A 16679-nucleotide genomic window follows, 5' to 3' on the forward strand; every position below is an offset into this window, starting at 1 on the left:
AAAAAATCTCATCTAAATAAGGAAAAAAACCAAAAAAACCCTCATCCTTCTTTACTAGAATGAATGAAAAAGATGTAAGAGATTTCATGAAGATTTCATGATTGTTAAAACTGCACACAGCACTGCTTTGATTTCCTAATTTTTTTATTTAATCAAGCATCAGAATGGGATAGCTGGTAATTTGTCTTTCTTGAAAATATTGCATTTGGCAATATTAATGACCAATTAATATTGTCATTAATATTAAGTGGAACAACTACATTGGTTTTGATTTAAGCTCTTACAAATGCTTAAAAAATTAATAAAATTACATGATTCATTAGTGCTTAAAGAGTTGGAAAATATTTTCAAAAGCAGTAACACAAGGCAACATAACCATTACCACCTTGATACTATACGATTTTCTTCTCCTAGCAATTCTTGTAAACTGAAAAACGTATTAACTTTCCACATTTGTTTCAGCTGCTGTTGTGCTAGATTTTAATTAAGTGTCTGGTGTTTGATTTAATTCTTATTTAATCAAAGTGACTACTGTCTTGAAGAGAGATCTCAGCACTTATCTCTTACTAGACACTTACTAACAGAATGCAACCAAGAAGCTGGCCTTCAGATGAATATAAACTTATTTTCAATAACAAATGCTAAAATTTTCAAAGTTATGACAAGCAAGCAACAAAACACTAAGTTAACAGTATACTAAGCTTAGGCAAGTAAAATTATTTACCGCTACAAAACAGAAGCTGCTTTTGTCAGGAAAGCTCATAAACCGTTTTAGGTTTTATCTGTAGGTTTATAGTCTATCCTGAGAGGAGAGTCTTCCTGTCACTTGTTTCAGTATGTTCAGTGTGCGTGTTTACAAAACTGTGCCTAAAGGGTGAGTACCACCGTAGCCATTTAGCTTCATTTAAGAATTAGACTTGCAAAATAGAAAGAAGACATTTTCAGTACACTAAAGTACAACTCAATTTTGAGTCTAATAATACCAAACTCAAAAAATTATACTGTAGTCATCAGTGAACTCAAGGCACTGACTATAAATTATTGATCCAAAGCTACATACTAAAGCCCCTGAACCCATGTTTAAGTGTTGGATTGAATGGATTGAGCAAAGTGTTCCTTTGCTCCCATTTCTCTTGTACTACTTGTTAGCTTCTAACAAAGGAAAATGCACAACTGCTGTGCTTTTTCATTGAACCACAGAACTTTAATGTCAATCTGCTGGTAATTTCAGTAAAAAATTCAGACTACTTAACTGTAAAAACACAATATGACTCTATCCAGGTCAATCTTTTCAAAACTTAATGACACTATTATCTGGTACAATCTGTACAATATCTGGTATAAATTCCTATTTTGCTCACAGCTTTTATCTCTAATTGTTTAGTAGTTCATTTGATTTTTTACACCACAGAGATATTATAAAGGACTTACCTTCAAAAAAAAAAAGGAAAATCAGAAAAATTAAGTTAATGCTCACAAAAATGCAACACAAAATGTTTGAGCATGTAGTACCTGGTAGACTCCTCACTTTACTTTAAGGTAACACTCAGTCATTTTAGCAGAATAGCTAATTTAATTTTCTTTTGTTAGCTCTACTTACATAACAGTATCAATATACTTCTGCTAAAATTACAACCAAACAGAATAAACCTTGAATATTTTCTTTGTTTGAAAATAGTGAAAGGTGTGCAAGCTGTCCTCCAGATGACAGTTATGAGCACCAGGAAATTACAAATCTAGTTTGTAAGATTTATGAGCATCTTGGCAAGACTGGGTAGACTTGAGCAGTTCATTTTTAAGACTATCAACAACAGGAAGCTAAGGCAGCTCTGAACCTATGTTGCGCTAACAGAGGTTATGAAGTGATTATATAGGAACTGTGCTTATCTGAACAAACACACATATTCACCTTTCTGTAGCAAAGGAGGAATGAACAAATCCTACAGTGCAAAACTGAAACTGAGCATACTCAGCTCCAGTGCAAACTGCCTTTATCAAGAACCAAGGATGAAACAGCCTTTTTTTTAGTGTTAGGCTGCAAAGGGTGGAAGAGGTGCCTGCCAGATGGGGTCTGGGCACTGCCTGCCAGGGGCAAGAATGGCCTGAGGTGAGGACAGAGAGATTTACAGTCCATTCCTCAAAACTTTACTGAACATATTCAGCCCCTATTTCATAGAGCCAAAGACTGCTTTGAACCCTCCCTCTCAAAGTCATAAAATACAGCACCCCAGAGCGCTCTCAGCCTCCTCCCAGACTCTTTTTTCCACTCGATACATTAGGAATTACAGCTACATCTCCAATGTGGATCCAAGTACATCCCAGCTGCCTACCAGCCTTATCTCTCACCTGTCCCAACAAACATTTTTCTGGGAATATAACAAATGGGAAAGTCAGTAAAGAGCTACCCAGCCTAGCTGTAGTTAACTATAAAAAATAGCAGATATTACTCTAAATATTTATGAGTTGCTGTAAATTAAAGCAATAGAAGTAACGGTCAAATAATCACAAGAAATAAATTGAAGGAAATTGGTTTGGTGGAACAGACCAGACCCAGAAACAGAGATTGCAAAGATATATACAGACATCCAATTCTCACTGCAGCGTAGTGCTAGTCAAGTTACTTTTAAAGATGGTATCACAGGTGTATCACTGAAGCTGTAGAGAGCTCTGATGTTAGGGGTGTCATTATACCACAGGCCACAGACATACACAAACTAAATCTCTACTGGACACAGACTGGGAAATACACAATTTTTTCTCCACAAAATTCTCAAATAACATCTATCAATTTGGGCTAACCTTGCCACGTCTTATTTATGTTTAATTGCTCTTGTCACAGAAGTTAAAAAAAAATAGGTAACTATGAAGATTACTACACAGTTAGGATTTGCTTTTTACTGGTGGCTGTGAAGGAAACTAATGGGTAACTATGGGTTTTAATTCTTTTTGGTTTAAATTGGAACTGGATTTATTAGTTTACTACTTTTTAATATACTTTCGTCCTCCCTCATGTTACTTTCCAGATATAAGTTTGTTAAACACAGGGAAGAAAACGAAGGTCTAGACTGAAGGTAGAGACTTAGTCATACATTTCTCAGTGAAAGTCTACCTTACAGCGAGTTCAACGGGTATTTATAGTAAACCTTTATCAGCAGAACATAAAAGTTCTGACACTGATATTTACATGGGTTACATAAAACCACTCTAATTTTACCTAGAATACTTATTTGAAATAGTATGTGTAGCAGAAAACAGAATATCATATAAAATGTGTGGACGTTTTCTTTTCATGTGTTTGAAGTTTTCCCTCCCTCCCCCTATTCTTCTATGGACTTGTGAGAATTATCTGTCCATCTGCACACACATACAGGCACTTTACATATTTCAAAGTTTTGCGTCACCTTCTCCATCTTGTATTATGATTAACTTGAAAACCAAGTAAGCTTCAGCTCTAATGATCAATTACTTTTCTCTGTTGTTCAGAAGGCTGCCATTTGCTAAAATAGTGCAAAATTATTGTTAAAAGCCAAATACAGCCTTGTCTCAGCATGTGCAGAAAGCATTGTATCTCCACAGATTATATTATACATCAAATTTCCTGCAATCACAGCACAGGAGAAAACACTTAACTACAATCTCAAGTGACATCACAGTTACTTTTTCAAGTTTGATTAATAAAGTGTCATAATCCTTGAAGATTGGCTGATTTACTGTTTTAGGGGTTTTATTTCTTTTTTTTTTTTCCCTGAAATGTGAAATTATTAACTAACTTAATTCATTTATATTTGACCAGAATTGAATTTACCCTCACTGACAGAGTAACTTTAAAAGGACATGAGGGCATGAAACCAATAGCCCAAGGACCACACCACTGGAACCCTTCTTTCAGTTCAAAAGAGAATCCAACTGGTTTGTAAAATTCCTAACTTCATTAGACACAGACTTTCAAAGGGACACAACTATACAAAATAAACTGCTGCATTATTACCCTTGAGACTGTATCTTGACACCACACTTCAAATCAATCGTTTAATGACTTTCTCTCCAGAATAAAAGAAAAAAAGAAACTTAAATGATAGTTAAAAAAATCACTAACTAGATACAAAAGAATTTAACTTTATCCTGAAGACAGAATATTAGAAAGCATAAACTTAATTTTTAGTGCCTGAATTGAGAGAAAACAAATAAAGAATTACATTTTTAGCATATTCTAGGCTAGGCTCATGCCTATACTCCTCAATTTCATCAGTTGTATCATTCAGCTTTGAAAATAAGCAGGAGTAGAATGTTATTCATCATTTTCTGTACACATTCACTTTCTGTATCATAAAAAGTGAAAGGTTTGTTTTGAATTTAGCTTAGTAATTAACCACAATAAAGTGTGCATTAATGTAGTATATTTGGGTATGGTATAGCATTGGATGAAATACTAATCCTGCTTTCATAGAGGAAGGAAAGTCTACAGCCTCATATTTCAAACTGCATTCAAGACCACAGATGGTCAACTACCAAAAGCTTGATGTTATTGTTTTAAGCGAAAGGTACCATGTTATTCAGAAAAATAGTAAACCATCTAACTGCACAAAAACAGATGCAGTCCCTTAATTTAATGATTTAAATTACTTATCATCAGTAAAACAAACAAACAAAAAAAGAAACAACAAAAAATCCCACTTTTTCCCTCCCAGAATATTTTTAAGTTCTTGCTAGAAGCAAATCATGATGAAATGGCCAGGAGCTAAAAGCAATTAGAAAGTAAAGGTGTGAAACTTAGTAACTCTAAATACTAAAAGACCAAATGCTGCCTTGTTCTTTAAAGTAAATATATCTTGGAGTCTAGGACAATTAGAGGGGTTTTCCTCAAGCCCTGGACTCCAACATCTCCCCCTCCTGTCTGAACCAAAAACCCCTCGAATTACCCTGGACTCCAACAGATGTAGTTTTAATGCACTGATTTATTGTTAAAGTACTAAATAGAACATTTAAGCACAATACCAGGTCCTAAACAATGCAATCCTCCCTAATTATGTGTTATGGGTAGCTGTGGACCTGGTATTTTCTGAGCCTGAGAATTGATAGCTCTTCTCAAGGGAAACTTTTCAACAGTTTGTTTTTGTTTTGTTTTGGTTTTTTTTTCCCCAAAACAACTTTGTGTAAACAATATTCCTTTCCGATAACAACAGGTGTTGTTTGCTATTTCTGTTACTTAGCCAATGGGAGAGGTGTCCGTCCTATGGAACAAAAATGTGCCTTCTTAGTGCAGCATGTTATAAAAGGGCTGAATGAATTGTAAATAAAGCCTTCTGATTTCTACTGCCTTCTGATTGGAATCAAGCATCTTTATTTCATGTCCTATTGTGACAGGTAGCTGCTGGTTCAAGCAGTAGCTAAGGTCAAATCAAAAGCTTTCTACCCTAAAATAAGGAAATGGCATCTTAGAAGAATCTGCTACTTGCTTTAAGAAATATGTCTTTCAAAATAAAGAGAATGTGGGTTTTTCCTCATAGGCTCTGGCAAAAACTAAAAGAAAAATCTGACATGTTGGAGCAGGTTTGACTGTGGCTCTCTCTGCTAACTTTGATTTCTGAATGGTTAGCATTACCATCTAGATACAACTAGCTGTATCACAAAACTTACCTCCACCATTCTTCTGACAGAGATAAGGGAATCGCCACACATTCCCCAATCCCACAGAAAATCCAACTTGTGCCAGAATATATTGGAGTTTGCTATTCCAAGCAGGTCTTTCATCTTCCACATCTGAGCCTTCTTCAACATCTACATCTTTTTCTTCCTGATCATCAACCATAAGTTCACTTTTCTTGAAGGCATCATCTGAAGAGTCCTCATTAGAGAGCAGGTCTTTAACTGACTCAATGACCTCATCATCTAGTTCTCTTTTCACTACCTTGCTGTTCTTAGGCATTTGTACTTTGAAACAAACAGCAAGGAGATGATGTTCAGCTGAGACAGATGGACACTGAAGTAGACTCTCTCTCTGTTTGGGAAAAAATACTAAATAAAGACTGAAGATGGTGTCTGACGAGTCCTTGATACCAGGGAATCAAGAGTAAGGATTTCTGTTTCTGAACACTTGTTCTACTGAAATAATCTGTGGGAAAAAAAATTAAAACAAGTATTATATTATTGTGCAGAAGAAACATAATTTTGAAATTGTGTGCTTTGTTTTACCCATTTCTGCATACCTCAGTGATTTGACAGGATGAGAAAGCAAGAAGAAAGAGATGTTAAACCACTTTCAAATTGTAGGGAATAAGTCCACTATTTGGTCTAAAAGATTTTACAAAATATATTTCATTCACTTGTTAAGGGTTTTGTTTTGGTTTAATTTCTAAGGACTGATAGGTTAACTGCTCATATTTTGATACGTAACAAGACTCTCCTTATCAGGTATAAAAGGGTATGCTCTTTACATAAAATGTAGAAGCCCAACTCCATTACTTCCTGACTTAACAGCTGTACTCGAATTTACTAGAAGTATACTTTAACCAAAGTAAAATAAGTTCTTCAGACCATTTCAGAAAGTCGTGCAGCAATTAAAATTTTGATAGAGAGGATACACCTAGTAGTTCAAAAGCAATGGTGATTTATTTTCTTGCTATTCTTCATCCTGGAATATATAATCACAGTCACAGTCTGAAAGGAGAGATGCTCACCTCCTATAAGCTTTGATTCTTTAGGTATCTTTAATTATCTCCTGTTTCTAAGAAACTATCTGAAATATTAGAAATGCCAAATTCATTTTAAAAGCTTACTGTTTCAAATGTGTATATAAAGAAACAAAACCACCTGCATTTGAATACATGCTTTCTTAAACACAATCATTTAAAATGACAGACAGACTTGCCTGCCGCTGCCATACAAAAAGTAACCATAAGATTTTGGCGAAGAATGTTTTCCAATAAATTCTTCACTAATCACATGGGATAAAATGAGTGTGTGCAAAGCCATCTGCACAATTAAGAGTCTTAAAAGGGATTTAGATTATGTGTTAAGCTTCAAAAAAGCTCAAAAGAGGGCTTCTGTAAAGAATACACAAGAAGTCTAATCAAGAACTGCTAACTGACGAGAATCAGAAATTACTCCAGGAAACATGAGACCTTACAGCTTTTGCTTATGGACTTGCTGCAACATCTGGTCCATAGTACGAAGGCTGCATCATGCCCTGACTAAATCCCATGCAGTGGAGAACTGCAAGAGATGTTCACACAGTCACAGAGAGATCAAGCACCTCACAGCTGCTTCTGTGCCAGACCCAAAGGAAAGACGTTAAGCTGCTGGAACCCAGCCCATAGCTTATCAAGATGAGACTTCACAGCACCAGAAATAAAACCCCTGCCACCACAAGTACTATCACCAGCCTTCTGCCCAACAGGGCAACCACTTTTTCCAATAATTTCCAAGGATTTGGAAGTTAAGGTTCACTCCAGTTGCCTACTAAACTCCATTGCAACCTCTTTTCATTGATTCCCTAGACTCCCATCACAGTCTTCTCACTTTCCCTTCTGTTACTACCTCCTCTCAGCAACTCTAGCTCTGGCAGACAGCCCAATTTTTTTAAGCATAGTAGAACCTACTTGGCTTGTGATCTGCTTCATGTTCACCACTGTCACTGAAGGGTTCAGGGTCCTATAAACCTTCCTTTTTACATGCGGCAGGACTAGCACCAGGCTTTGCTTTGATTGAAACCAGCTCTTCCAAAAAAACCCCAAAACAAACCAAAAAACTAAACCAAAACAAACACCTATAGTAAATGAGCTAGACAGAGAACAGTAGAATAGGGAAAAAGTTGCATAAACAAGAGAGAAACCCTAATACTCTATCCTGTGTATCTGGGCTAAATGAATGTCTGTGTGGGCCTCTTTTCATCTGTTCTGTCTTTTGCATTGCAGTCTTCAAAGGACTACACCCTCTTCTAGTTCATACTTGATTCAGTGGCTCTTAGTTCTGACTGAGGTACCTATGTGGAACCAAAATGTAAACTTAATACATTAAGTTGAAGCATTTAAGGAGTCCTAATGGAACTTTGGGACCATGAGCCACTGGTACTTCAAACATTACTTTCAGTCACATTTTTTCCCCTTTGTTCCACTGATGCAAATTAGAGAGCAGCTTCTCAGTTCCAGTAACAAGTTCAGGGAATACATTAAAATTAAACAGCTGCACATGTGAAACTGTATCAGTATTTGTAGGTCTAAAATCCTTCTCTGACTGTAATAACAAAAAGAGATTTTCTGTCAAAAAGACAAAAGCCATTCATCAGTATTTTCTGAAATGTTTTAAAAGGTCATACCTGTTTTAATTATTTTAGATAGAGTAACTTGCAGGGCAGCAACATGATTTATCTGGAGCTCTCACTGATGAGTCAATTCCAACAAAAATTGCATCACTCTGTTCTGTCATGCATTAAACACTGCACTGCTACACTTCAGGATAAATGGGCTTGAGACTTTTACTTCTAGCACAGTATCACAGTAACTTCCTTTTCATTAACCTTCCATTATGCTGTATGTTCTCCACAGACTTGCAACATTTGCAGGGCTTGAGAAAACGAGGGAGGCATGCTCAGCAGACTGGTGCATAGCTCTAACAGTACCATTTTCCTAATTCAATACATTATCACCAGCCAGACTGCACCAAGGATGGAGGGCAGTCCTTCTGGACACATCATAAATTCAAAGGCACTATCCACCTGTCAGATTTAACAACGTTTTAATACCAAAGGAGTTGGTATTAAAGCAAACAAGGATTCCTCTCTCAAGAGATACTACCATCAGGTACAAATGTTTGAAGTAGTCACAGCTGGTTTGTGCAAGGTGTCTACTGCTCCGTGCTCGGCACTCCCAGAACACAGTCAGTTCCATCCACAGAAGTCTCCCTTTGATTCAGAACAAACCTGCACAGAAGACTGCTATGAAACTACACAGCTTGAGCTAGGTCTAGCTATGAATGCTCCTGCATGAAGTCTGAATAGGGAGAAAGAGTAGAGTTACTCAGCAGCACTGTTGAGCTAAACATGAACCGCTGAACAAGCTTTCTTTTTCCTCATCAGAGTATTAAAAATGAGCACTTCACCATATAAAATGCTATTCTATGTTCCCACATTATTTGGATGTAGTCAGTATTGAAGTTCCTCAGCACTAAACTAGGAAGGATCACACTAAATTCTGTTAAACTTCTTCAGTTAGTTCCAGTGCTTGTTACCTTCTATACTGCCTTGTACAGAAATAGAGCACTATGCGATGAGACAGTTAATTTTGTAAATCCTTAGTAAAATGGTCATTTGTTATGTAGATTTTTAAATTATACTTAAAAGAAACTATCATTATATTAGCACTCCAAGTCCTAAATCTTGTCAGGTATTTTAAAATATTACTAGGGTATTACCAGTATCTCGGATTAAAAGTGAAATGTCTAAAATATAATTCAGCCTTATTAAAGTTGTTTGTTTGTAGGTTGTACTTTTTTTTGTGTCTTGGATCTAGACCATGGAATTTTATCAACTGATTTAGTTCTCAACTTCTCACCCTTTTCATGACTCAAATGATGCAACATGTCAGATAAGAACACTGAAAGGAAATTTTTATTTTCACATTTACTGGAGAACATGTTTTTCTCGACTTTTCCATGACTGAAATGAGCAAATAAGAAAGGCTTTCCTTTTTTAATGTAAAATTCCATTTATAAAGAAATCTAAAACGACTCTTAAACTGACTTAACAAGTGTCTGTACTGTTTGATGGAATTTAACAGAATGGAAATTGATCAACAGTAAACAGCTTAGTTAAAAGAATGTTTAGAAAATTATTCTGTCACTGAAATAAGAACAATCAATAATCTGAGTTGGCATAAACGAACTTTTGCAAAAAGGCTTAATAAATCAAACATGTGAGTTAGATTTTAATTATGTTTTACTAGCATTGTCCTTGGTATGCTAAAATCTATTTCTTTCACATACTAAAAACAGTGAGACTTTTCTGACTTTTTTGATATCAAGTAAATTGCAGACCACAACTTTCTCTCTCAGAACACAGTGAGAATTTTGGTGGGGTTTTTTTTCCATGGAAAAAGAATCAACTCAATGCATCAGCATGCAAGTAAAGCAACCTGATTAGATCTCCACATTACTAACAGATTAAGCAATAATAATCCCTTGCAACACGGAATTCAGACCCAAATTAGCTCCCAGGGAGATCTCGGCTTGCTATAGAACTTTTACTTCAGCTTCAAGCCTGCATTCAGAAATGCTGGCACGGGGAGGTAAGACTTGCAACGTCTCCACTGACCAAACTTGAAAGCATTTGCAGTAGTACCCAAAGGAACTTCATGAGTCAAAGCACCAAAAGACATTGAAAAACTTCGCTGTATGTCCTTTTATCACAATCTTTTTTCACATGGAATGCCTAGTACGGGAGTTGTCCTGTCTCTATTGAACACTGCTGCTCCTCTTCACCGTTACACTGGCAATGAATCTTACGTCGGGTTCCCTCTGATGTATCTCTATCACACAGATCTGTGTGCCAATCACTGTGTAGATACCTACTAGAACACTGTGCTTCTGGTTCTCTCGGCTGTGTAATACCAATAAACAATTAAAAGTTACAAGGCTGGAGATTTTCTCAACATGTACAGAAAAACAGGCACAAAAAAACTCCTCACTAACGGATTTGGAAGTATAATGAGTACAGCTGCCCCACGTTCTTGGAAATTCAGCACAAACCTCTATAAAATGCCATTTGTAAGGCAATTTTATATTTAAAACATCCCGCAGTACTATTGCAATGACTGATATAACTAAGTATTAACGAACTTCTAGCAGTGTTTTACCAACATAAATTACAACACAATAATTCATACACTGTGTTTCTTTTTAAAACCAGCACTCCCCTCTGAAAAGGAAAGCCAAAAAATATTCTAACAGTGTACTTTCTTCTTTTATAAACTTATTTTTAGTTCTGATGGAAACACAGCAATTTGACAAAATTATTTAGATTTCATTTTCAATGTGTTACAAATAATCCTCAATATTTTTTTAGATTCAATGTTTGCCATTGAAGGGATTAAAGAGATCACCACTCTATTCTTCAGAGCAGTGCATTCTTCCCTGAGGAAGCAGTTACATACCAACATGCTGCTGTGAGGGTGGCAAAATGCAATAAAAAGGTGCAGCCAGTTCACATCACTATAATCTCAGCTTTCAAAGTAGACTGTGCCAGTGTGGTGTACCAGTTCAGTCCCACAAGCCTCTGTTTTATGTTCCTGTTCACCAAGTCTTCCCTTTGACTCTGAATGAAGAAACCTTGTTTGGTTAAGCAGAAGACATGGAACTAAACGTCAGGACTCTCACCATGACACATGTTCATAAATGATCTTTATTGATATTCATGCCAAATGTTTCAGTCTGTGTGAAATCACTGGAGGAAAATCCATATGCAAAAGTGAAGAAGAGTAGCCTGGGAAGAAAATGCATGATGGGAACAACCAATACAGAAAATGAAAACCAAAGGTTTAGGAGCAACAGACTGCTTTAAGTCTGCAGACAGAATGATGGGAATACCCGGTGAACATCATATTTGAGTGGAAAAGAGAGGAAGAAGACTGCAGGAGCAAACCAGGTTTCATGGGAGTACTGACTGTGAAGAATGGCTATCGCTGTGGGAATCTGTGTACAGCTAATTATTTCAGGAAGAGTTACACAGGTACAGGAGTCATTGCACAGACTGAATTACTGCTGCAATGCAGCACTGTGCTCTTTGGCGGAAATAGGAATACACACCATAACCTTTTTGCCTAGTCAAGCCCATCTTTATCTATGAACTGAAACAACCACCATGCTGCTCTTCAGCATGAACTACATGATCTAGCATTTTTCCTTACCTAGTTTAATACTGCCTGGAAGTAAGATATAGATTCAATAAGTGCTTAACTCAATTGCAATTAAAGATAATTATATTTATACAATTATACTTATATTAGCATGTCTCAGAAATATCACTAAAGAATGTAAAGAAATCTGTTACACATTCATGACACTGTAAAAAATAAGAGCTCTGTGGGCTATGGAAGACTTAAACACATTAGAAAAAGCTTTTATTCTGGTGTCTACAGCAGAACCATTTATACTACAGCAAAACTATTTAAAAATGCACGACTAAATTCACACCTGCTGCAGATACAGGTAGTTATACAGACTTCAGTGACACTGCATCTGTCTCATATTGCTGGGAAATTTGTTCTCCATTCCTACAAAACTTTGTTCAGGGCTTTATCCAACAACAAAACCCTGCACAGAACCAAATGCAAAAAATTTAAGTTCCAGATTAGTCTCCTTAAATTTTAGCTACAGGACTTCCTACTATTATAGAACAAATACAATAAATTGACAAAATCTGCTAAGTTTCTTTCTCAGGGTTGTTCATTATCAGTAGACATGATCTTAACAGCTTTTATGACTACTGCCAAGTTACTGGCCCAACAGAAACATCTAGAGACAGAATGTTACTACCTAGAGCTCTAAAACATCAGATTTTCTTTTCACTGCAGATAACCACTAAAGAATAATTTGCCTTACTGTAGTTTCTCACTTCTGCTTTCACAGGTCCCTCAGTATTTTCTTCTCACAAATCAACCTCACTGAAACACTTCAGCGACTTACAGGATGAGTTAACTGTAACCTCCTATTCAAATGGAGAAAATGTATCACTTATTCAGTAGTTTTTCTTGTACATACTTTACTGAAGGAACAAATAGTAGTTACTACTCCTTCAAGTGAAGTAATTTCAGCAATTATGAAGAAACTCTACCCCTGGTTGGTCAAACTCAAAAGTGCCACTACTGGCAACTTGAAACAACATCTCCATATTCTAAGCTTACCATATAAGATACAGGAGAACCATGAGTTTATTGTACAATTTTATCACATTTCTCAGAAGCCAGAGGTTATAAACATATATTAAGTATTTAAATAAATTACTAAAGTTACTTAAATTGCAAAATCAGTTACTGAAAATTATATATTACCAGATACACAGCTGCCCTGAGACCCTCATTCTCTGACCTCTGTGCTTTAGAATGGATCAATAGGTAAATCGAGTTGACCATAGGAAGAATTTATGTGATTATTTCTTCCTCTGTGTTTTTTACATACAAGCAAAAAGCCAAACTGAACACATGGGTTATTTCTCAACCCATCTGATTATTATTTGATTTTATTACATGAATCACACTTTCAAGTTATGTTACAATAAACGCCTATGTCTTTAGAAAGAAAATTATTAATACCAATTCTACTATAGATAGTCAAACACTGTAAATGTCCTATAACAGTTTTCATCCCTTCTCCATTTCGGCTTAGGGAGAAGATGCTGAATTATTAATATTGCAGTACACATTTCTGACACTTGAAATGCAAAACTGTTCTTTGCCAGCAGCAAGAAGCTTCCCAAATAGATTACTGGCACTATGACTTGAGGCACTGTTGTCCACAGGACTACACAAACTTTGTCTTTGCTTTCTACCATACAAACAAGGAATCCCTAGCCTGCAGAGTGAAGCATAAGAATGCAGAGCTCTGTTTCAGTGCAGGCTTACGGGAAGCTCAGCCCAGTTACTGCCATTGCCTAATGCAACCCTTCTGGCAGTCACCACGGCATTTTCACAGCACTGTGCACTGTCTTGCCAGGATTTGGGCTTCCAACTCTTCGCTAGAATCGCACTTGGTTGCCATCGGTCAATGATACTTTTTTTCCCTAAATCATTTCAATACATTTCCTAAGCATTGGCAAGGTTAATTTGAATGAATTTTCAAGGACAAATGTAGTTGCGCAAGTTTTAATCAGTCACCTGCTGATAGGTCAAAGTTATTCTGCAACTGAGAATTCAGAGATCTCTGAAGTCATAAGGAAAAGCTGCTACCATTGCTATTATCCTGATCTATAAAATTTGAGACTGAAAACTGCTGTTCTTCCAAAATCAACATGTACTTTGTCTTTTAATTAAGAGCATTACTCATGAAGATGAGTGAAATGGTCAAAACAATGGAAAGTAATCGGGAAAACAGGTAAAAATTTCCTTAATGTTGTGTACACTTCTGGTACACTACTCTAGAGATTGATTAAAAAAAAAAAAAAAAAAAAAAAAAAAAAAAGCTTCCCAGAAAGATTCTACTACAAATACCACTTGAGTAACTCAATACCACTTGAGCAGTGACTACTCTTACAGAATGTAAGAATGTAATCTAAATCAAAAGGAATAGCTGCAATGAGTAGATTGTGTTTCTGAATAAACTGATTTTTTCTGACTAATTCAGCATTTGAAAAGTTTTGTGCATATGGGCTTTTGCAATATGGAAAAAGGCAAATACAAGAATGACAAGAAATGAAAGGTCAACAGGAACCAGATTATGCTATAAAACTAGTTTCAAGATACCTTGGCAGTTTCACACACTCAGTTTTCTGTATTGCTGATACATCTGAATAGCTATAAAATGGTTTGGTTTTCCATGTACAGATGAAAACCAATGGGATTTTTTGATCTTGAGTCTAAAGTGCAGAGCTGAGCCCAAAGGGAGTGTCTGATATGCACTGCATGCAGGCTGTGATTTTAAGATTATCTTAATATGAGGTGTGGGTAAACAAAAAACTTGTTTATTAGCCAAAATGAAATTAAGCAATCTTTCCTAAGTATATTCTTCACAGTTTACTTTCTAATGTGATGCTGATAATGGGAAATATATTGCTAAATACAAAGAAACTGATTAGGTTGCCATTGGTTTTTAATCAAATGGAGAATGCTGCCTGCATAGCACATCCAGCATACATTTGCACGGCACCAGACAACAAAATATTTACTTTATTTACACTTTTCTTTGTAGGGGGAAATTAGGTTCACATCCTATGGTATACCACAGTGACAGAGATGACAGATAACATGCCATTTAAAAATTATTAGACTTATCTTAGAAAACAGTACTACAGCAGTGAGCTTGTTATGCAGCAGTATCACACTGAAAATTAAACAGTTGATGATAATGTGGTCTTAAAGTGCAATTTACTTAAACAGATGAAATCCCATCACAGCTCTCACGTGTGCCAGGTCAGTGTGACTGTGTGGACATATTACAATCATCTCATTCACTTCCACCGCAAAAGCGAAGAAATTCCAGTTCGCTCTAACGCTAGCAAAATGAGAACAAAATCAGGTAATACAGGCATAGGAAATTAGAAGGATTAATAAGCAAATCGAAGCGAAAAGGAATCACTAGGAGAAAACCGTAGGTATCAATCCACCCTGTCGACATGCCGTAGTACACGGCAGGCTGCAACCATCGAAATCCTCCACAGAAAATAAATCCAAGAGGCACAAGGGTTGGGAGAAGGTCCTCATTACCATACCCACCCAAACATGGCTGACAGCGGGCGCACAGCCCCCGGCCGCGGGGCTTGCCCCCGCCTTGGCGGGGCGACAGCCGCGAGCGGCGCGGCGCTGCGAGGCACCGAGCGGCCCCGCCGGGCGCCGCCCACGCTCCGCAGCAACAATGCAGCGCCCGGGCCCGGCCCTCGCCCCCTGCGCCGTGGCGATGGAGCCCGGGGCCGCTCCCCATGGTACCCGGCTCCCTCAGCAGCCGGCTGGTCCTGCTGTCCCCGGGCCCGGGCTGGTCCGTGCGGCGAGGCACATCACCGCGCTGCTCCCGGGGGCAGACGGCCCGCGCCTCCCGGAACACGCGCTACACGCGCATCTGCGATTTTTTTACGCAACGCACGGGAGATGAATGAAATTTCTTTTACTCGGAAAACGATGTAAGTTCTTCGCCCTTGCCAATAACAATAGCAATAATAATAACGCTAATTAAAACAGCCCCCTACATCCTTTTTACCTACCGCCGAGTTAAAAACACATGGGCGGCTTTTAACCGGCGCTCGCTATTGTCTCCCGGGGGGCCGGCTCTCCCCCCGCCAGCGAGAGCCCGGCGCCAGGCGAAAGCAGCCTCCCGATGGTTTGTGAGGACCCCCGATCCGCAGGAAGGCGGACACCGGGCGGAAAGAAACCCCCCACATATCCTGCCCCTTCCCGCCCGGCGACACACGCGAGGCGGCCCCGCTCCCGGCCGCCCAGCCGCATGGCAGGGCTGGGGAAGCGCGGGCCGGCCCGCGTACCCACGCTCAGCGCCGTGCCGTGCCGTGCCTTACCTCCGCCCGCCGGGCGCCAGCTGCGCAAAGGGGGGTCCGGGTGCCCCCGCGGGCGCGGATGGCGAGCGGGGCCGTGCGGGCGCGGCGCTCAGCGGCGGGCAGGCAGTGGCAGCCACATGTGCCCAACCCTCACTGCGGCGGCGTTTAAAGACAGACATAAAAGCGGCGGGGGGAGAGGAAAGGGGAGGGCAGCGCCGGGCCGGGGGAGCCGCACCTCCTGACGCAGGGAGGAGCGCCCACCCACCCGCCTGCAGCAGCATCTCTCTGCCGGAGGCGGGCGGGGAGGAGGCCGACGCGGCAGCCAGAGGACAAGGAGGGAGGGGGCCCTATCACCGCCGCCGCGCCAAAGTGCCCGCAGCCACGCTTAGGCACCGCGGGTTCCTCGTTTCTATCCTCCCTCATCTTCATCCCCTGCCGCCTCCGCCTCTGCGCCCAGAGTCCTGACGGTGCCCGGGTCCCCTGTGCCGCGCAC

At 38.9% G+C, this 16679-nt stretch overlaps 1 protein-coding gene across 1 annotated transcript in view; it reads right to left on the bottom strand.

Annotated features, from left to right (window-relative positions):
- SLC6A15 (solute carrier family 6 member 15) overlaps nt 1–16299 on the bottom strand; it is a 37276-nt gene extending 20977 nt beyond the window's left edge. The window contains exons 1-2 of the mRNA XM_066319237.1: nt 16208–16299; nt 5638–6112 (exon numbers count right to left, since the gene is read on the bottom strand). Of these exons, the coding sequence (XP_066175334.1) occupies nt 5638–5926 (289 nt within the window). The 5' untranslated portion in view covers nt 5927–6112; nt 16208–16299. The remainder of the gene's footprint in view (nt 1–5637; nt 6113–16207) is intronic.
- Between the last annotated feature and the right edge of the window lie 380 nt (nt 16300–16679).

The sequence above is a fragment of the Sylvia atricapilla genome, chromosome 5 (genome assembly GCF_009819655.1).
Source record: "Sylvia atricapilla isolate bSylAtr1 chromosome 5, bSylAtr1.pri, whole genome shotgun sequence".
NCBI classification, from domain to species: Eukaryota; Metazoa; Chordata; class Aves; order Passeriformes; family Sylviidae; genus Sylvia; species Sylvia atricapilla.